Raw genomic sequence first — 22,987 nt, forward strand, 5'->3', positions numbered from 1 at the left:
ATTCTCTTTGGGTACTTTTATGCCTCAGGATATTGTCCCAGTTTATTGCACTATAAGATCATCTCTCAACTGTTGGAAATTTGCCTTCCTGAAGTTTTGTGTCCTTGTAACTCCTCTTCTACACATCTTATTAAAGGATACATGAAAACTCATTGTTTTGTGATCACTATTACCCGTGACCCCCAACCGTTATATTTGCTATGCGGTCTGGACTGTTGGTTAATATTAGGTCTAGCAGTGCCCCGCTTCTTGTTGGGTCCTGAACCAGTTGTGAAAGGTAATTGTCTCTCATAGTTGTCAAAAACCGATTACCTTTGCTGGAACTGCAGGTTTCTGTTCCCCAATCTATTTCAGGGTAGTTGAAGTCCCCCATAATAATGACTTCTCCTTGATTTGTTGCTTCATATATTTGCTTAACGAGGATATTCTCTGTTGCTTCCATTATTTTTGGAGACTTATAACAAACCCCTATCAGTAATTTATTATTTTTTCCCGTCCCCTTATCTCCACCCACAGGGACTCTACATTTTCATTAGATTCATATATATTATCACGCAGGATGGGTTTTAAGGACGATTTTACATATAGACACACACCTCCTCCCTTATTTGTTCAGTCACTCTGAACACTCTAAAGCCCTGTAAGTTAACAGCCCAGTCATGGCTCTCGTCCAGCCATGTCTAAGATATCCCCACGATGTCAAAATTATGTTCCAACAAAATTAATTTTAATTCCTCCATTTTGTTGGTGAGGCTCCTGGCATTAGTATACATGCACTTTATGTATCTCTCTGTACCTCTATTCTTAAATTATTAACTGTACTTACGCCACCCCCATGCCACCCTCAATTTCTTTATTTGTGCCCAGGTCACTATCTGCACTGTCTTCCACCCCTATAAAATAAATACCCTCCCCCCAATCCCTAGTTTAAAAACTCCTCCAACCTTCTAGCCATTTTCTCCCCCAGCACAGCTTTACCTTCCCCATTGAGGTGCAGCCCTTCCCTAGCATAGAACCTGTAGCCAACTGAGAAGTCAGCCCAGTTCTCCAGGAACCCAACTCCCTCCTTCTTACACCAATTCATGAGCCACTTATTTATCTTCCTAATCTCCTGTTGTCTCAATGGCGTGGCACATGGTACAGGCAGTATTTCGGAGAACACCACCTTGGAGGCCCTTGCTTTAAGCTTGCAGCCTAACTCCCTGAAATCATCTTTAAGAACCTTCCACCTACCTCTTTGTCATTTGTTCCAATGTGCACCATGACCACTGTATCCTCACCAGCCCCTCCCAATAATCTGTCAACCCGATGAACAATGTGTCGGACTCGAGCGCCAGGTAGGCAGCACACTGTTAGACGATCCCTGTCTTTGTAACAGATTGCCCTATCTGTTCCCCTAATAATTGAGTCGCCCACTACCAGCACCTGTCTGGCCTGCCCTGCTCTCCTATTTCCCTCCTTACTGTAGCAGTCACTCCTCCGGCTTTCATAGGACATGTCTTGCTGCAGCAGTGCTACCCCTGTACTGGCACCCCCCTCATCTGCCAACTTAGCAAACTTATTGGGGTGTGCCAGATCAGGACTAGCCTCCCTGGCACTCTTCCCTCTACCCAGCCTTCTAACTGTCACCCAGCTAATTGCCTCACCGTACTGCAGTTCCTTACTACCTTCCTCCCCTTTTTGATACAGGAAAGATAAATATCTTGGTACTGTGTTAGCCAGTAGATAGAAAAATATTTAGAATTCGGAGTCCTCAGTGGTTGATACCTTTTAATGGCTAATTGAAAAGATGGTAACAAATTGCAAGCTTTCGAGACTACGCAGGTCTCTTCATCAAGCACAGACTAAAGCAAATTCTGAAGAATCACATATTTATACACAACACAGAACAAAACTGTCATTATGGGAGAGTGATAAGTGATAAACAGTTGTGTCCATAAATATTGGAAAGTTCCTAGATTAGGAGTGAATGTTTTGTTGTCCTCTGATTGGGGTCGGGTTCTGTTATGATGACCCCACATGGTCTGAAGTGCAAATTCCTTAATTGATGTAAAAAGACATAAATCCATGCAACACATTTATTCCTGCGCAAAGTGTGTCAAAGGTCGCCATAAGTTTATACTCCCAGATTCTCCTGTGTCTCTGAGATTTGAAGTTACCTTTCAATACAAGTAATTTCAGGTCCATGTTGCTATGATCAGGCATACAAAAATGTTTAGCCAGAGGTAGATCCATTCTTTTTTCTTTTATTGTATGGCGGTGATAATTTATCCTTGTTCTCAGTTTTTGCCGTTTCCCCATCATACAGACCCCCAGTTGGACATACTCTTGCACTGGTTTCAGGATGTAATCTTTCATTGCATGCAATTCAGTGTTCAGCAGTGAACACTGCATATGTGTGCTAACAGAGCAAGAAGAAATTAATGAGGTGGTTGTAATCAAAATACACCTCCCTACCCAAGAATGCGGTCCCTGAGAATCTGCTCGGAGGCCTGATAAAAGGTCATCAAGGGCAAGGCCATTTAAAGGGTTGATATTGACTTTGATTTGTAGTGTTAGAGTTCCTGTCCTCTCCCTCTCTGATGATTGATCTTTTGCATGGTCTATAAGTCTTCCTATGCCTAACTGGCGCTCTATAGAAGGAGAAACTTTACCCTTTATCGACTTGTTAGAGGCCTCTCACCTAGCCAAAACAGTTTGATTGCTTTGCACTGATGAGAAACAAACATTCAAAAACACTTATCTGCAAATTGAGTTTCTGGATTGGCTTTTATCCTAAGTCATGTGGCAAAGCCATTTAAAGGGTCCTTTTCCTCTCTGAAAAGGTTATTTGCGTATTTAATTTTCTAAGGAGCATTGCATGGCCTATAACTTAAGGGTACTGTCACACTGAAACGACGCTGCAGCGTTACGACAACGATGTCGATTGCTGCAGCGTCGCTGTTTGGTCGCTGGAGAGCTGTCACACAGACAGCTCTTCAGCGACCAACGATCCTGAAGTCCCCTGGTAACCAGGGTAAACATTGGGTTACTAAGCGCAGGGCCGCGCTTAGTAACCCGATGTTTACCCTGGTTACCAGCGTAAACGTAAAAAAAACAAACACTACATACTTACTTTCCGTGTCTGTCCCCCGGCGCTGTGCTTCTCTGCACTGTGTGAGCGCCGGACAGCCGGAAAGCAGAGCGGTGACGTCACCGTTGTGCTTTCTGGCTGGCCGGCGCTCACAGCCAGTGCAGAGAAGCACAGCGCCGGAGGACAGACACGGAAGGTAAGTATGTAGTGTTTGTTTTTTTTACGTTTACGCTGGTAACCAGGGTTAATATCGGGTTACTAAGCGCGGCCCTGCGCTTAGTAACCCGATGTTTACCCTGGTTACCAGTGAAGACATCGCTGAATCGGCGTCACACACGCCAATTCAGCGATGTCAGCGGGAGATCCAGCGACGAAATAAAGTTTCAAACGATCTGCTACGACGTACGATTCTCAGCGGGGTCCCTGATCGCAGTAGCGTGTCAGACACAGCGAGATCGTAAGGATATCGCTGGAACGTCACGGATCATGCCGTCCTAGCGACCAAAGTGCCACTGTGTGACGGTACCCTAAGTCGCTCTATGTTATTTTAGTGATAACCACATGGATAACATGTACCCCTTAAATCCACCAAACTCTCCCCTCTCCAATCTGTCCTGAATGCTGCTGCCAGGATTATATTCCTCACCAACCGTTACACTGATGCCTCTACCTTGTGCCAGTCATTACACTGGCTACCCATCCACTCCAGAATCCAGTACAAAACTATTACCCTCATCCACAAAGCGCTCCATGGCTTAGCACCACCCTACATCTCCTCTCTGGTCTCAGTCTACCACCATACCCGTGCCCTCCGCTAATGACCTCAGGTTAGCATCCTCAATAATCAGAACCTCCCACTCCCGTCTCCAAGATTTTACGCGTGCTGCACCAATTCTTTGGAATGCACTACCCGGGTTAATACGACTAATCCCCAATCCCCACAGTTTTAAGCGCGCCCTAAAAACTCATTAGTTCAGATTGGCCTACCGCCTCAATGCATTAACCTAACTATCCCTTTGTGGCCCCTTAAAAAAAAAAAACATAATCAGGTTCCTTGGATCATGTTCTCATACACTTCATGCGGTTAATAGCAGCTTTACATGAACACCCGAGCTTTACACTATGGCTGGTCCGACTAACTAAAGCAATTGTTACCATCCACTTCTCGTGTCTCCCCTTTTCCTCATAGTTTGTAAGCTTGCGAGCAGGGCCCTCACTCCTCTTGGTATCTATTTTCAACTGTGATTTCTGTTATGCTGTAATGTCTATTGTCTGTACAAGTCCCCTCTATAAATTGTAAAGCGCTGCGGAATGTGTTGGCGCTATATAAATAAAATTATTATTATTATTATATCATAAACATTCAAGAACCAACCTCACACCATCGCATACTGGAATTTCACATATTGTGGCAGATTGAGATTCTAAACCTAAGAATATTTATATGTCCTTATCAAATTATACCTGTGGTTTATGAATGTCAGAGTCAGAATATTAAATGTATGTTACTAAGGTAAGGTGGTTGATTTGGTGGTAAATCAACAGTGAGCACAAACTGTAATGCGCATTAATTGTAATTTGGTACATTATTTATCATTACTTATATATAGCCAACTTGGCAATTACTAATATGTCACAATTGTACAACCTGCTTGTTTTGTGTTTTCATAATTGCAGGCTTCAACAAACCTTGAGTGTAGTTTGATTTTCTACTCCCTTATATTTTCCTGTCCTTTATAATAACCTTCGACAATTCATTCTTAGGTCTGTGTGACAATAGCAACAGTGCGGAGAAGAAATTAAATCATCTTACAGAATGTCATAATGGAAGTGATGAAATATTACAAGAAAAGGTCCAGAAGGTAAAGATCATTGTTTCTATCAAATTGTTTTGGTTGTTGAAACTGATATACAGCACTTCTCTGAGACTCTCAATGCTACACTGAAAGATAAGTGAATATTGATGTCAATCTTATTTTAATGGAAAATATGAAAACAAATATTTGTTTATATTTTTATAGGAAGCATGGCTAAGAATTTTAATGTATGGGCAGGAACTGTGGAAAATTGTAGGTGTTTGAATGACTTTACAATCATTTCTTTTTAAATGTTTAGATGTTATATGGCCATGCCAATTTACAGGTGAATTGTGTTTGTTTTAGTAGTGAACTTTTGACATTACTATTCAACCCACCCACTTTTGACAGGTGCACCTCCCCTTTCCTCACCACCTTAACCCAGGTTACATGCCTGAGTGACAGATGTGATGGGCACAGATACAGTTAATGAGCTTTCCATGTACAGTATGGGTGAGTGGATATTCATGTGTGTATACACTGAACAAAAATATATACAACACTTGCGCTTTTGCTCCCATTTTTCATTAGCTGAACTCAAAGATATAAGACTTTTAAGACTTTTTCTATATACACAGAAGGTCTTTCTTAAGGACTGGCGGAACGCACCAAGTATAAGATGATATGAAACTAGGTGCGTTCGCAGTCCGAGGTCCACCGTGCAGGTAAAAACCCTGCTGCTAGTAAAGACGGACTATATGGCGGTACTATAAGAATACACACATGGGTTAACTTCACCCTGTGTGAAGGAAGCGACCCTGTTGCGTCACAGGACCGCGGTACCGCACATAGAGCGCAAGTAAGAAGTCTCTAATCTCAAACCCGAGACTGAGGATTTGAGTTCAGAAGACCTCATGCGCGCGACACTGCAACTGGGGTGTCAGAGAAAGATAAATAATAATATATAAAGGCACAAGAGTGCGTGCGGTGCCGCACTGACGGACGCCACTAACCACCCAGGCTTGGGTCAGGTAAGCGCAGGGCGCCGTACAGGCGGTCACAGCAACTAGACGCTGTTATGTGTGTAACGTGCTGTTGGATAAGTCGGGCGCTAGATAGCAAACATACACCTTCCGCGAACAGTCATCCAATAGGGAGGGTTATTTAAAGAGCGACTTTCACTCACAACACACACACATATTATGAAGACAATACTAGCGCATGGCCGTGCGGTCATGCGCAGTTTATATAGTTGCAGCACAGGAAGCTGCTACCGAAGTTTTGCCCCTTCAGGACCTTCCTGGAGGACCAATGAGATGCGCTGCAGTACCTGAGCATGTGACCCTCAACCTCCAACGGGAGATCTTGCTCTGGGCATGCTCAGTGTGTGCAAATAAGGACTTAGTCCCAGAGAAGCCTGCTCGCCGCAGATCAGTGCAGGGTACCATAGGAAAGCCAGAAAAGGCAGTAGTAACCCTATGCACAGAATCAGCCTCAGCGAGACGCTGGGAGCGACGTCTCCGCTGAGCAGACCCCACTGCGGCCGATGCAGAATGGGAGACCGCAGCAGACACGGATCGAGATTCCCCCTGTGCAGCAGAGGAAACTCGACTCCTAACATTACCCCCCCTCCTAGGGCCCCCCCCTCCTTGAGCCTCACTACGCTCAAAAGCTGCAATAAGCAGCAGAGCCCAAATGTGCTCCACAGGCTCCCAGGTTCTATCCTCTGGGCCGTGACCCTTCCAGTCCACCAGATAAAACTTCTTGCCACGTACCACCTTGCACCCCACAATAGCATTCACCTCAAACTCATCCGTGGATGAACCCAATGTCCCAGCAGATGACTCAGAAAACCGGGACAAATGAACGGGCTTTAAGAGGGAAACGTGAAAAGTATCGGTGATACCAAGGCGTGGAGGAATAGCCAAACGGTAGACCACAGGGTTGACCTGTTCCAGAACCTTAAACGGGCCAATGTAGCGAGGAGCAAACTTAGTGGACTCAACTCGCAGCCTGATGTTATGGGCGGAGAGCCACACTAAGTCGCCAGGAGCAAAGACCGGAGCGGGGCGCCGGTGTGTATCAGCCGAAACCCTCATTCTCTCCTTGGAGGCCCGGATGGCATCCTGTGTGCAGTCCCAGATGTCATGTGCCTCCACCGCCCAGTCTGCCACCCTAGAATCGGTGGATGACACGGGCATGGGCACAGGGACACGCGGATGCTGGCCGTAATTAAGGAGAAAAGGAGTCTAACCAGTGGAATCGGCTACGGCGTTGTTCAAGGCAAATTCTGCCCAAGGTAGCAAAGATGCCCAGTCATCCTGCCTAGCAGAGACGAAATGTCGCAAATATGTCACCAGAGTCTGGTTGGTTCTCTCCCCCAACCTATTCGTCTCGGGATGGTATGCAGAGGAGAGGTTCAACTCTATGCTGAGTAAACGGCAGAGCTCTCTCCAAAACCGAGACACGAACTGGGGACCCCGATCGCTGACTATCTTATCAGGCATACCATGCAATCGGAAAACGTGCTTGATGAACAACACCCGCCAAGGCCCGTGCTAAAGGTAACCGCGGAAGCGGCACCAAATGCACCATCTTAGAGAAATGGTCGGTGACAACCCAAATAATGGAGCAGCCACGCGACTTGGGTAGGCCCACCACAAAGTCCATCCCAACCATCTCCCAGGGCCTGTCTGCCACCGGTAGAGGGTAAAGCAACCCAGCAGGCCATTGCCGAGGAGACCGATTCTGGGCGCAAGAAACGCACGCCTGAATATAGTCCCTGACATCTCGGGCCATATGCGGCCACCAGTATGTTCTCGCCAAAAGCTCAGATGTCCTCTTGGTCCCAAAATGCCCACCCACTCTGGAGGAGTGAGCCCAAGAGAGAACCTCCGGTAGCAAGTTAGCTGGCACGAAAGTCTTGCCCGGGGGCACAGACTCTAGTGAAACCGGAGCTACAGTTCTCAGGCTCTCAGAAGGGACAATAAGCCGAGGCTCCTCCTCCTCCTCCTCAGATGACACTACGGAGCGGGAGAGAGCGTCGGCACGAACGTTCTTCTCCCCGGAGAGAAAATGGAGAGTAAAATGGAAACGGGAGAAGAACAGGGACCATCTAGCCTGGCAAGAATTCAGCTGCTGGGCCGTTTGTAGATATACCAAGTTCTTGTGGTCAGTGAAGACTTGGAAGGGAAAGCGAGCTCCCTCCAAGAGATGTCTCCACTCTGAAAAAGCCAACTTCATGGCTAGCAATTCCCTGTCACCGATGGAATAATTCCTCTCCGCTGGTGTGAAGGTCTTGGAGAAGAAGAAGCAAGGATGCTTCCGACCTTGAGCATCCTTTTGGAAAAGGACTGCTCCAGCACCAACGGATGAGGCATCCACCTCCAAGATAAATGGTTTATCAACATCGGGGCGATGTAGGATGGGAGCGCTAGCGAAGTGTGACTTGATCGAGAGAAAGGCTTTGGAGACCTCCCCTGACCACAACTTGGGATTTGCTCCCTTCTTGGTGAGGGCAACCAAGGGAGCTACCAAAGTTGAGAAGTGTGGAATGAACTGGCGATAGTAATTAATGAACACCATAAAGCGCTGCACCGCTTTAAGAGAATGGGGTTCCTGCCAGTCCATTACAGCCTGTAGCTTGGCAGGATCCATAGCCAAACCCTGGGCAGAGATTATATACAGTAACCAAGGAATGGCAAGGACTCCTGCTCAAACACACACTTCTCCAACTTGGCGTAGAGGGAGTTTGCCGTGAGAGGTCGAAGACTTTGCGAACATCTCTCCGATGGGAGTCAATATCTGGAGAGAAGATGAGAATATCATCCAGATAGACTACGACCGAGGTGGTGAGCATATCTCGGAAGATGTCGTTCACAAAATCTTGGAAAACGGCTGGGGCATTACAGAGCCCGAAGGGCATCACCAGATATTCATAGTGCCCATCCCTGGTGTTACAAGCCGTCTTCCATTCATCCCCCTCACGGATGCGAATCAGGTTGTAAGCACCCCGCAGATCTAACTTTGTAAATACCCTCGCTCCCCGTAGCCTATCAAACAGCTCAGATATCAGGGGTAATGGGTACTTGTTCTTAACGGTGATGGCGTTAAGACTAGAGTTGAGCGACCTTGACCTTTTTAGAGTCGAGCCGGGTTTCGCGAAACCCGACTATCTCAAAAGTCGGGTCGAGTGAAATCGGCCGATTATGACGTAAAGTCGGGATCGACCGAAACACGAAACCCAATGCAAGTCAATGGGGCAGCATAGTCGGCAGTGAGTGGGGGCCAGGAAAACACCTAGAGTGCCCATTTTAATGTAAAAACCATCCATTCTTCTTAATGAAGCTTGTCAAGCGTAATTTACCTTATAATAATTGGAAGGCATTTGAAATTGGGGGTCATTTGGCTAAAGTTGTGTGGGGTAGGGCTGGTTCAAGTAATTAGTGGGCCCAGGAAATCTGGACCACGTCACGGCAGTGGAGCAGGGAGAGGTAAGTATTTCAACTTTGCAAGTGCTGTGATCCTGAGCAAGCAGGGGGGCCCACTTGTTGGCATTGGCACTGGCACAGGGCCCCTCAAAGTACAGCGGTGTGTTTGCACGGCGGGGGCGCCTCCCACCGGCAGCAACACTTTTGCGTACTATGAGAGGCCCTGTGCCAGTGACGTCGCCAACTAGTATTCCTCCCCCCACCTGATGAAGGAACCTGCACTTTCATCGGCACCTTCCTCTTTGTCCCCGTGTAAGGTGGTATGGTATGCGGGAAGAGCAACCTGACTTTCAGCAGGGTCACAATGTTGTTGTGTAGCATGCACGGGGAATGTTGCGTTATGGGTCAATGTACCAGCAGACTCATCTATCACTGGCTGGGCAATGGGCACGATGAAGTGGAAACACAGATATAGGCCCAAAGAATAAAGTGGGCTAAATGCAGTTCAAAATTGGTAACACAGGAATAACCAGGGGGCATTGCAGTGGAGGACAACTGGAATGAGAGGCTGACACAGAGAGTAGGGCCAAATCAGTAAGTAGTCGAAATGCAGTTCAAAATTGGCAACCGTAGTAAACAGGCGGCACAGCTTTGTTCAGTGGAGAACAGCAAGGAGTGGCAGACACCGATAGTAGGCCCCAACCCAACTAGTAGGCCAAATGCAGTCTAACATTAACAACTACTTAACGAGGAAACCAGGAGAACAGCAAGGAGTGGCAGACACCGATAGTAGGCCCCAAACCAACTAGTACGCCAAATGCAGTTGTTCCATTTAACCACAATTTAATGAGAGCCTGAAGATAGAAGCTCAGGAAAGGCAACCTGGGGAACACCTTGGAGTGTAACACACCATCTCTCTCCACCCCATACCCATTTTGTAGGCCTAATGCAGTGTACTTTTCTACAACTACTAAACGAGAGTCGGAAGACCGAAGCAATGGCAAGGAAACCTGGGGAACACCTTGGAGTGTAACACACCATCTCTCTCCACCCCATACCCAATTTGTAGGCCTAATGCAGTGTAGTTTCCAAGAACTACTAAACGAGAGCCGGAATATCGAAGCTCAGGAAAGGCAACCTGGGGAACACCTTGGAGTGGAACACACCCTCTCTCTACACCCCATACCCAATTTGAAGGCCTAATGCAGCGTAGTTTCCAACAACTACTAAACGAGAGCCGGAAGATCGAAGCTCAGGAAAGGCAACCTGGGGAACACCTTGGAGTGGAACACACCCTCTCTCTACACCCCATACCCAATTTGAAGGCCTAATGCAGCGTAGTTTCCAACAACTACTAAACGAGAGCCGGAAGATCGAAGCTCAGGAAAGGCAACCTGGGGAACACCTTGGAGTGGAACACACCCTCTCTCTACACCCCATACCCAATTTGAAGGCCAAATGCAGTGTAGTTTCCAAGAACTACTAAACGAGAGCCGGAAGATCGAAGCTCAGGAAAGGCAACCTGGGGAACACCTTGGAGTGTAACGCAACGTCTCTCTACACCACGGAAGGGCTGATTCTTAGGAAGGAAGGCTGTTGGAAATAAGCATTGCGCGTCCGAGGGTGATTATATTCTTATTAGGTATATACTCACCCTCGGACGCGCCCTGCTTCTTTATTTGGAATGAATGTTTATTTGCAATGTGGTGTTGACTTTCTCTATTATTTTGGTAATTAATGATTTTATTATTTTCATTGTTTTGCATCTTCTCGGCAATAATATAAAGAAGACGCGACAGGACAACACTCGGTGGATGCCATATGTGTGTTTTCAATTGAAAAAACCTTTCAGTTAACTACTTGTAGGAGAAAGTAATTGTAGCTGGTGGCCATTTTTAGTACTGTACCAGATTTTAGTTGTGTGTTTGTTTTTAATGTTAAAATGTCTGCATTTGATATCTCTCCAGTATTTTCTTTTTTGTAAGCAAAATACTTATTTTTATATTTTCTGATGTTGGTTCCAGGGGTACACGGGCAGCAGTGCCCTGGTCAGTGTAGTAGTAGTTGAAAGAATGGACCGCAGACAGGCATCGAAGGCCTAAAATAAAAAAATTGGGCTGGCTGTAGGCAATTTTAAATTGGTTCCAGGGGTACACGGGCAGCAGTGGTGTGGTCAGTGGAGGCCTAGAGGAAGGAGTCACCGCAGACAGGCATCGAAGGCCTAAAATAATAACACATGGCTGTAGGCAATTTTAAATTGGTTCCAGGGGTACACGGGCAGCAGTGGTGTGGTCAGTGGAGGCCTAGTGGAAGGAGTCAGCGCAGACAGGCATCGAAGGCCTAAAATAATAACTCATGGCTGTAGGCAATTTTAAATTGGTTCCAGGGGTACACGGGCAGCAGTGGTGTGGTCAGTGGAGGCCTAGTGGAAGGAGTCACCGCAGACAGGCATCGAAGGCCTAAAATAATAACACATGGCTGTAGGCAATTTTAAATTGGTTCCAGGGGTACACGGGCAGCAGTGGTGTGGTCAGTGGAGGCCTAGTGGAAGGAGTCACCGCAGACAGGCATCGAAGGCCTAAAATAATAACACATGGCTGTAGGCAATTTTAAATTGGTTCCAGGGGTACACGGGCAGCAGTGGTGTGGTCAGTGGAGGCCTAGTGGAAGGAGTCACCGCAAACAGGCATCGAAGGCCTAAAATAATAACACATGGCTGTAGGCAATTTTAAATTGGTTCCAGGGGTACACGGGCAGCAGTGGTGTGGTCAGTGGAGGCCTAGTGGAAGGAGTCACCGCAAACAGGCATCGAAGGCCTAACATAACAAAAATGTCAATACAATGGTATTGTCAGTGGCAGGCATTGAAGGATGTCAGCGCATAGACTAAACATTGGTGGAGCTGTGAGATAATTTTGCAAGTGGTAGAGCACTGTTTGAGCTGGGGTGGGGGGAAACTGTCTTGTGGCCGGCGGTACAGGCCCAGGGCCCCTCATATTACAACGGTGTGTCTGACGTTGGGTGCGCACCACCACCGCCAGAGACACTTTATTGTACTAGGAGGGACCCAGTGGCAGTGCCGTCGACCAAAAGCGGGCTCACCCACCTCTTCAGACAAACTGCACTCTCACGGGTGCTGTCGCCAAGTGTCGATACCACGGCCCCGTGTGGGGAGTTTGGCCATTTAGTGAGGTGTAAACATGTCGTATGCTGGACAATCAGGTGCAGAAAATTACGAGATTGGAAAAGGCATTCAGAATAGTCCACAGGCAAGACCTTTTCATAGGAAAGCTAGGTGTCAGCCGGGCAAGGTGGGGCAAAAGATTTCGAAATCCAGTTGTGGTTCATTTTAATGAAGGTTAGATCATCTACATTTTGGGTAGCCAGACGAGTCCTTTTTTCTGTTAGTATTGAACCTGCAGCACTGAATACTCTTTCTGATAGGACACTAGCTGCCGGGCAAGCAAGCTCCTGCAATGCATATTCTGCCAATTCTGGCCAGGTGTCTAATTTTGATGCCCAGTAATCAAATGGGAATGACGGTTGAGGGAGAACATCGATAAGGGATGAAAAATAGTTTGTAACCATACTGGACAAATGTTGTCTCCTGTCACTTTGAATTGATGCTGCAGTACCTGTCCTGTCTGCGGTCATAGCAAAATCACTCCACAACCTGGTCAGAAAACCCCTCTGGCCAACGCCACTTCTGATTTCTGCCCCTCTAACTCCTCTGGTCTGCTGGCCCCTGCAGCTCGTGTGAGAACGATCACGGGCGCTGTGTGCAGGGAATGCCAGAAGCAAACGGTCAACAAGAGTTGATTGTTTGGTTGCTAATATTAGTTCCAAGTTCTCATGTGGCATTATATTTTGCAATTTGCCTTTATAGCGAGGATCAAGGAGGCAGGCCAACCAGTAATCATCATCATTCATCATTTTAGTTATGCGTGTGTCCCTTTTGAGGATACGTAAGGCATAATCCGCCATGTGGGCCAAAGTTCCAGTTCTCAAATCTGCAGTTGTGCTTGGTTGAGGGGCAGTTTCAGGCAAATCCACGTCACTTGTGTCCCTCAAAAAACCAGAACCCGGCCTTGCCGCGCCACCAATTTCCAGTGGCCCCGGAAAAGCTTCCTCATTAAAAATATAATCATCCCCATCATCCTCCTCGTCCTCCTCCTCCTCTTCGCCCGCTACCTCGTCCTGTACACTGCCCTGGCCAGACAATGGCTGACTGTCATCAAGGCTTTCCTCTTCCTCAGCTGCAGACGCCTGATCCTTTATGTGCGTCAAACTTTGCATCAGCAGACGCATTAGGGGGATGCTCATACTTATTATGGCGTTGTCTGCACTAACCAGCCGTGTGCATTCCTCAAAACACTGAAGGACTTGACACATGTCTTGAATCTTCGACCACTGCACACCTGACAACTCCATGTCTGCCATCCTACTGCCTGCCCGTGTATGTGTATCCTCCCACAAAAACATAACAGCCCGCCTCTGTTCACACAGTCTCTGAAGCATGTGCAGTGTTGAGTTCCACCTTGTTGCAACGTCTATGATTAGGCGATGCTGGGGAAGGTTCAAAGAACGCTGATAGGTCTGCATACGGCTGGAGTGTACGGGCGAACGGCGGATATGTGAGCAAAGTCCACGCACTTTGAGGAGCAGGTCGGATAACCCCGGATAACTTTTCAGGAAGCACTGCACCACCAGGTTTAAGGTGTGAGCCAGGCAAGGAATGTGTTTCAGTTGGGAAAGGGAGATGGCAGCCATGAAATTCCTTCCGTTATCACTCACTACCTTGCCTGCCTCAAGATCTACAGTGCCCAGCCACGACTGCGTTTCTTTCTGCAAGAACTCGGACAGAACTTCCGCGGTGTGTCTGTTGTCGCCCAAACACTTCATAGCCAATACAGCCTGCTGACGTTTGCCAGTAGCTGCCCCATAATGGGAGACCTGGTGTGCAACAGTGGCAGCTGCGGATGGAGTGGTTGTGCGACTGCGGTCTGTGGACGAGCTCTCGCTTCTGCAGGAGGACGAAGAGGAGGAGGAGGGGGTGCGAACGGCTACAGCCAATTGTTTCCTAGACCGTGGGCTAGGCAGAACTGTCCCAAACTTGCTGTCCCCTGTGGACCCTGCATCCACCACATTTAACCAGTGTGCCGTGATGGACACGTAACGTCCCTGGCCATGCCTACTGGTCCATGCATCTGTTGTCAGGTGCACCTTTGTGCTCACAGATTGCCTGAGTGCATGGACGATGCGCTCTTTAACATGCTGGTGGAGGGCTGGGATGGCTTTTCTGGAAAAAAAGTGTCGACTGGGTAGCTCGTAGCGTGGTACAGCGTAGTCCATCAGGGCTTTGAAAGCTTCGCTTTCAACTAACCGGTAGGGCATCATCTCTAACGAGATTAGTCTAGCTATGTGTGCGTTCAAACCCTGTGTACGCGGATGCGAGGCTAAGTACTTCCTTTTTCTAACCATAGTCTCATGTAGGGTGAGCTGGACTGGAGAGCTGCAGATCGTGGAACTAGCGGGGGTGCCGGTGGACATGGCAGACTGAGAGACGGTGGGAGATGGTATTGTTGCCACCGGTGCCCTAGATGCAGTGTTTCCTACTACGAAACTGGTGATTCCCTGACCCTGAAGGCTTTGGCCTGGCAAAGAAACCTGCACAGATACTGCAGGTGGTGCGGAAAATGGTGGCCCTACACTGCCGGAAGGGATGTTGCGTTGCTGACTAGCTTCATTGGCCGAGGGTGCTACAACCTTAAGAACGTTTGGTAGTTAGTCCAGGCTAGCAAATGCATGGTGGTTAAATGTCTATGCATGCAACTTGTATTGAGACTTTTCAGATTCTGTCCTCTGCTTAAGGTAGTTGAACATTTTTGACAGATGACTTTGCGCTGATCAATTGGATGTTGTTTAAAAAAATGCCAGACTGCACTCTTTCTAGCATCGGATACCTTTTCAGGCATTGCAGACTGAGCTTTAACCGGATGGCCACGCTGTCCTCTAACAGGTTTTAGCTTTGCCACGCGTTTTGGGCAAGATACGGGCCCGGCAGATGGAACCTGTTGCGATGTTGATGCCTGCTGCGGCCCCTCCTCCTCCGCTTCAGAACTGCTGCCGCCTGCACCCTGTTCCCCCAATGGCTGCCAATCGGGGTCAAGAACTGGGTCATCTATTACCTCTTCTTGTAGCTCGTGTGCAACTTCGTCTGTGTCACCGTGGCGGTCGGTGGTATAGCGTTCGTGATGGGGCAACATAGTCTCATCAGGGTCTGATTCTTGATCAGCACCCTGCGATGGCAATGTTGTGGTCTGAGTCAAAGGACCAGGATAGTAGTCTGGCTGTGGCTGTGCATCAGTGCACTCCATGTCAGATTCAACTTGTAATGGGCATGGACTGTTAACTGCTTCACTTTCTAAGCCAGGGACGGTATGTGTAAAGAGCTCCATGGAGTAACCCGTTGTGTCGCCTGCTGCATTCTTCTCTGTTGTTGTTTTTGCTGAAGAGGACAAGGAAGCGACTTGTCCCTGACCGTGAACATCCACTAACGACGCGCTGCTTTGACATTTACCAGTTTCACGAGAGGAGGCAAAAGAGCTAGAGGCTGAGTCAGCAAGATAAGCCAAAACTTGCTCTTGCTGCTCCGGCTTTAAAAGCGGTTTTCCTACTCCCAGAAAAGGGAGCGTTCGAGGCCTTGTGTAGCCAGACGACGAACCTGGCTCCACAGCTCCAGACTTAGGTGCAATATTTTTTTTCCCACGACCAGCTGATGCTCCACCACTACCACTACCCTCATTACCAGCTGACAATGAACGCCCCCGGCCACGACCTCTTCCACCAGACTTCCTCATTGTTTTAAAAACGTTAACAAACGAACGGTATTTGTTGCTGTCACACAACTTACACGGTGAGCTATAACTTCAGTATGATTTAGCTACCCCTTTACAGGTGGGTGAGACCACAACGAAAATCAGCCACAATGTTACACACTCTGTTGTTGTTGGCAACAAATGAGATGGCACACATGCAGGACTGTCACTGAAGCGCAAATGTAAATATTTATCTCCCACTGATTTGTGTTTGTTTTTTTTAAAAGGGAGACTTCAGAAAAAAAAAAAATTTAAAAAAAATTATTTTTTACAGAAGAATTTATAAAACAAATAAAATGAAATGATTGTTTCAGGGAGAATTTAGGAAAAAAAAAAAAAAAAAAAAGGCTTTGTAGGGCCCACTGAGTGAGAGAGGACGCACACAGGAGTCAGGAGTGGCACACAAGCCCAGAGGCCAATATTTATCTCCCACTGATTGATGTACTGATTTTTTCAGGTAGATTTTGGAACCCAAATCAAGCTAAAAAAAATAATAGGCTTTCTATGGCCCACAATTGGGGAGAGAGAGAGAGATGGCACACCCAGGAGTCAAGACTGGCACACAAGCAGAAGGGGCAATATGAATCTCCCACAGATTTTTATTTTTTTTTTTTTTTCAGGGAGACTTGAGAGAAAAAAAAATACAAAAAAAATGATTTTTTTTCAGGAATAATTTAGAAACCAAAGAAAATAAAATGATTGTTTCAGGGAGAATTTAGAAAACAAATAAAACAAAAAATAGGCTTTCTAGGGCCCACTGAGTGACAGATGACGCACACAGGAGTCAGGAGTGGCACACAAGCCCAGAGGCCAATATTAATCTCCCACTGATTGATTTAGTGATTTTTTTCAGGTAGATTTTGGAACCCAAATCAAGCAAAAAAATTAATAGGCTTTCTATGGCCCACAATTGGGGAGAGAGAGAGAGATGGCACACCCAGGAGTCAAGACTGGCACACAAGCAGAAGGGGCAACATGAATCTCCCACAGATTTTTTTTTTTTTTTTCAGGGAGACTTGAGAGAAAAAAAAATACAAAAAAAATGATTTTTTTCAGGAATAATTTAGAAACCAAAGAAAATAAAATGATTGTTTCAGGGAGAATTTAGAAAACAAATAAAACAAAAAATAGGCTTTCTAGGGCCCACTGAGTGACAGATGACGCACACAGGAGTCAGGAGTGGCACACAAGCCCAGAGGCCAATATTAATCTCCCACTGATTGATTTAGTGATTTTTTTTGGTAGATTTTGGAACCCAAATCAAGCAAAAAAATTAATAGGCTTTCTATGGCCCACAATTGGGGAGAGAGAGAGAGATGGCACACCCAGGAGTCAAGACTGGCACACAAGCAGAAGGGGCAATATGAATCTCCCACAGATTTTTTTTTTTTTTTTTTCAGGGAGACTTGAGAGAAAAAAAAAAACAAAAAAAATGATTTTTTTCAGGAATAATTTAGAAACCAAAGAAAATAAAATGATTGTTTCAGGGAGAATTTAGAAAACAAATAAAACAAAAAATAGGCTTTCTAGGGCCCACTGAGTGACAGATGACGCACACAGGAGTCAGGAGTGGCACACAAGCCCAGAGGCCAATATTTATCTCCCACTGATTGATTTATTGATTTTTTTCAGGTAGATTTTGGAACCCAAATCAAGCAAAAAAATTAATAGGCTTTCTATGGCCCACAATTGGGGAGAGAGAGAGAGATGGCACACCCAGGAGTCAAGACTGGCACACAAGCAGAAGGGGCAATATGAATCTCCCACAGATTTTTTTTTTTTTTTTCAGGTAGACTTGAGAGAGAAAAAAATACAAAAAAAATGATTTTTTTCAGGAATAATTTAGAAACCAAAGAAAATAAAATGATTGTTTCAGGGAGAATTTAGAAAACAAATAAAACAAAAAATAGGCTTTCTAGGGCCCACTGAGTGACAGATGACGCACACAGGAGTCAGGAGTGGCACACAAGCCCAGAGGCCAATATTAATCTCCCACTGATTGATTTATTGATTTTTTTTGGTAGATTTTGGAACCCAAATCAAGCAAAAAAATTAATGGGCTTTCTATGGCCCACAATTGGGGAGAGAGAGAGAGATGGCACACCCAGGAGTCAAGACTGGCACACAAGCAGAAGGGGCAATATGAATCTCCCACAGATTTTTTTTTTTTTTTTTTCAGGGAGACTTGAGAGAAAAAAAAATACAAAAAAAATGATTTTTTTTCAGGAATAATTTAGAAACCAAAGAAAATAAAATGATTGTTTCAGGGAGAATTTAGAAAACAAATAAAACAAAAAATAGGCTTTCTAGGGCCCACTGAGTGACAGATAACGCACACAGGAGTCAGGAGTGGCACACAAGCCCAGAGGGCAATATTAATTTCCCACTGATTGATTTAGTGATTTTTTTCAGGTAGATTTTGGAACCCAAATCAAGCAAAAAAATTAATAGGCTTTCTATGGCCCACAATTGGGGAGAGAGAGAGAGATGGCACACCCAGGAGTCAAGACTGGCACACAAGCAGAAGGGGCAATATGAATCTCCCACAGATTTTTTTTTTTTTTTCAGGGAGACTTGAGAGAAAAAAAAATACAAAAAAAATGATTTTTTTCAGGAATAATTTAGAAACCAAAGAAAATAAAATCATTGTTTCAGGGAGAATTTAGAAAACAAATAAAACAAAAAATAGGCTTTCTAGGGCCCACTGAGTGACAGATGACGCACACAGGAGTCAGGAGTGGCACACAAGCCCAGAGGCCAATATTAATCTCCCACTGATTGATTTATTGATTTTTTTCAGGTAGATTTTGGAACCCAAATCAAGCAAAAAAATTAATAGGCTTTCTATGGCCCACAATTGGGGAGAGAGAGAGATGGCACACCCAGGAGTCAAGACTGGCACACAAGCAGAAGGGGCAATATGAATCTCCCACAGATTTTTTTTTTTTTTTTTTCAGGGAGACTTGAGAGAAAAAAAAATACAAAAAAAATGATTTTTTTCAGGAATAATTTAGAAACCAAAGAAAATAAAATGATTGTTTCAGGGAGAATTTAGAAAACAAATAAAACAAAAAATAGGCTTTCTAGGGCCCACTGAGTGACAGATGACGCACACAGGAGTCAGGAGTGGCACACAAGCCCAGAGGCCAATATTAATCTCCCACTGATTGATTTATTGATTTTTTTTGGTAGATTTTGGAACCCAAATCAAGCAAAAAAATTAATAGGCTTTCTATGGCCCACAATTGGGGAGAGAGAGAGAGAGATGGCACACCCAGGAGTCAAGACTGGCACACAAGCAGAAGGGGCAATATGAATCTCCCACAGATTTTTTTTTTTTTTTTTCAGGGAGACTTGAGAGAAAAAAAAATACAAAAAAAATGATTTTTTTCAGGAATAATTTAGAAACCAAAGAAAATAAAATGATTGTTTCAGGGAGAATTTAGAAAACAAATAAAACAAAAAATAGGCTTTCTAGGGCCCACTGAGTGACAGATGACGCACACAGGAGTCAGGAGTGGCACACAAGCCCAGAGGGCAATATTAATCTCCCACTGATTGATTTAGTGATTTTTTTCAGGTAGATTTTGGAACCCAAATCAAGCAAAAAAATTAATAGGCTTTCTATGGCCCACTATTTGTGAGAGAGATGGCACGCTCAGGACTGGCACACAAGCCCAGAGGCCAATATTAATCTCCCATTTTTTTTTTTCCAGGGAAAATTTATAAACCCAATAAAAAAAATAATAATAAATAGGCTTTCTATGGCCCACTATCTGAGAGAGAGAGATGGCACGCTTAGGACTGGCACACAAGCCCAAAGGCCAATATTAATCTCCCACTGATTGATTTATTGATTTTTTCAGGTAGAATTTAGAACCCAAATCAAGCAAAAAAATTAATAGGCTTTCTATGGCCCACTGAGTGAGAGATGGCACACACAGGAGTAAGGAGTGGCACACAAGCCCTGAGGCCAATATTTTTCTCCCACTGATTGATGTTGTGATTTTTTCTGGTAGATTTTGGAACCCAAATCAAGCAAAAAAATAAATAGGCTTTCTATGGCCCACTGAGTGAGAGATGACACAGACAGAGATGGCACTCTAGCAGAAATGTCAATCTTAATCTCCCACCAAAAAAAAAAAAAAAGGAACTGTCCTTCAATTACTATCTCCCTGCAGTAATCTCAGCCAGGTATGGCAGGCAGCAATAAGGAGTGGACTGATGCACAAATTAAATAAAAAGTGTGGACAAACAAACAAGATAGCTGTGCAGAAAGGAAGGAACAAGAGGATTTGTGCTTTGAAAAAAGCAGTTGGTTTGCACAGCGGCGTACACACAGCAATGCAGCTATCAGGGAGCCTTCTAGGGCAGCCCAATGAGCTACAGCGCTGAGGAAAAAAAAAAAAAAAAGGAGCTTCCACTGTCCCTGCACACCGAAGGTGGTGTTGGGCAGTGGAAATCGCTACAGCACAAGCGGTTTTGTGGTTAATGGACCCTGCCTAATGCTATCCCTGCTTCTGACGAAGCGGCAGCAACCTCTCCCTAAGCTCAGATCAGCAGCAGTAACATGGCGGTCGGCGGGAACTCCCCTTTATAGCCCCTGTGACGCCGCAGACAGCAAGCCAATCACTGCAATGCCCTTCTCTAAGATGGTGGGGACCAGGACCTATGTCATCACGCTGCCCACACTCTGCGTTTACCTTCACTGGCTGAGAAATGGCGCTTTTCGCGTCATTGAAACGCGACTTTGGCGCGAAAGTCGCGTACCGCATGGCCGACCACGCACAGGGGTCGGATCGGGTTTCATGAAACTCGACTTCGCCAAAAGTCGGCGACTTTTGAAAATGTTCGACCCGTTTCGCTCAACCCTAGTTAAGACCCCTGTAGTCTATGCATGGACGTAAGTCTCCAGTCTTCTTCTGTACGAAGAAGAACCCAGCCCCTGCCGGTGACACTGACTTCCTAATGAATCCTCTTGCCAGATTCTCTTGGATATACTGAGACATTGCCTCCGTATACGGGAGAGATAACGGATAGACTCGACCCCGGGGAGGCTCAGCACCAGGCAAGAGGTCAATAGGACAGTCATAGGGGCGGTGAGGCGGAGGGTCTCCGCAGCTCTTTTGGAGAACACGTCTGCATAGGGCCAATAGTGCTTGGGGAGAGAGGAAAGATCTGCGGGTACCTGTGTAGTAGCAACCTGAACGCACTCCCTCTGACATCTACCCTCGCAGGATTTATCCCAAAATTCTCCCAGAAGACCACTCAATATGAGGAGAATGGTAGCGAAGCCATGGTATCCCCAACAGGACCTCATCAATTCCCTCAGGAATGACTAATAGGGAGATTATCTCCTGATGTGATGGAGACACAGAAAGTGTGACAGGAATGGTTTGGTGGGTAATCTGTGAGGGTAGTGTTGACCCATTTACCACTCGAACGGTTACTGGCTTGGCAAGCATCACCAAGGGTATTGCGTGACGCTGGGCAAAAGCGGAAGACATAATGTTACCCTCTGCCGCAGAATCCACGCATAGCTCGACCATAAGAGTGGATGGGCCTATGGTAATTGTCCCCTTGAAGGACAACTTTGAGGCAAACGTCGCCATGTCTAGTGTACCTCCTCCAACTGCCACTAGACGCTGACGTTTCTCCGACCGCTGAGGACCCTTGGAGGCAAGATGTCCTGACTGCTGGCAAACATGACGGACCTTATGTGCACGGGCGGACTGAGATTTGGATACCGCTCGTGTCACCTCTAAGGCCTCATGTGATTTGGATGCCTGGATTGGAGATTCCAAAGGTTTGGCGAAGGTGGGAGCCAGCCGAAACCTCTGCCTACACTGGGCTCGTTCTAACCTCCGCTCGTGAAAACGGAGGTCAATACGAGTAGAGACAGTTATTAATTCCTCCAGTGTGGCAGGAATCTCCCTAGTGGCCAGAGCGTCCTTAACGTGATCAGCCAGGCCCCTCCAAAATATGGGGATAAGGGCCTTATCCGACCACTCCAGCTCGGAAGCTAAAGTACGGAAGCGGACGGAAAAATGGCTGACCAAGGACTCACCCTGAGTTAAAGGCAGTAGTTGGAGCGCTGTGTCATGGGTGACTTGAGGTCCTAAAAAGACCTTTTTCAGAGTGCTCAGGAACAATGGAGCACTCTGCACCACATGATCACTACGCTCCCACAGCGGCGTAGCCCACTCCAACGCCCTGTCCGACAAGAGAGAGACAATAAATCCCACCTTAGCCCGCTCTGTAGGAAAATGTGCAGCCAGGAGCTCGAGATGGATAGAGCACTGACTCACGAATCCCCTACATGTTTTGCAATCTCCAGAAAATGTTTCTGGCAACGGGAGGCGGGATAATGTCGGAACTGGGGTGGCAGTGGACAAGGTTGCTGCAGCAATGCTAGCAGCCTGTACAGCAACTGCGGTAACATCCACAGCTGAGGTTGAGCTCTCGAGAGCCGTCAACCTACCCTCCAGCTGCTGGATATACCACAAAGATTGCTGAATGTCCGCCATTTACTAGCCAGACCTTGGCGCTAGTATTATGTTAAGGACTGGCGGAACGCACCAAGTATAAGATGATATGAAACTAGGTGCGTTCGCAGTCCGAGGTCCACCGTGCAGGTAAAAACCCTGCTGCTAGTAAAGACGGACTATGTGGCGGTACTATAAGAATACACACATGGGTTAACGTCACCCTGTGTGAAGGAAGCGACCCTGTTGCGTCACATGACCGCAGTACCGCACATAGAGCACAAGCAAGAAGTCTCTAATCTCAAACCCGAGATTTGAGTTCAGAA

The 22,987-nt window shown here is 46.3% G+C and overlaps 1 protein-coding gene across 7 annotated transcripts in view; it reads left to right on the forward strand.

Annotated features, from left to right (window-relative positions):
- The window catches only part of PDE4DIP (phosphodiesterase 4D interacting protein), a 1,776,665-nt gene that overhangs the window by 913,214 nt on the left and 840,464 nt on the right, over positions 1-22,987 (forward strand). For all 7 annotated transcript variants that reach the window (XM_069737152.1, XM_069737153.1, XM_069737154.1 and 4 more), the window contains one exon: positions 4,838-4,935. In XM_069737152.1, coding sequence (XP_069593253.1) covers positions 4,838-4,935 — 98 coding nt within the window. The remainder of the gene's footprint in view (positions 1-4,837; positions 4,936-22,987) is intronic.

The sequence above is a fragment of the Ranitomeya imitator genome, chromosome 8 (assembly GCF_032444005.1).
Source record: "Ranitomeya imitator isolate aRanImi1 chromosome 8, aRanImi1.pri, whole genome shotgun sequence".
NCBI classification, from domain to species: Eukaryota; Metazoa; Chordata; class Amphibia; order Anura; family Dendrobatidae; genus Ranitomeya; species Ranitomeya imitator.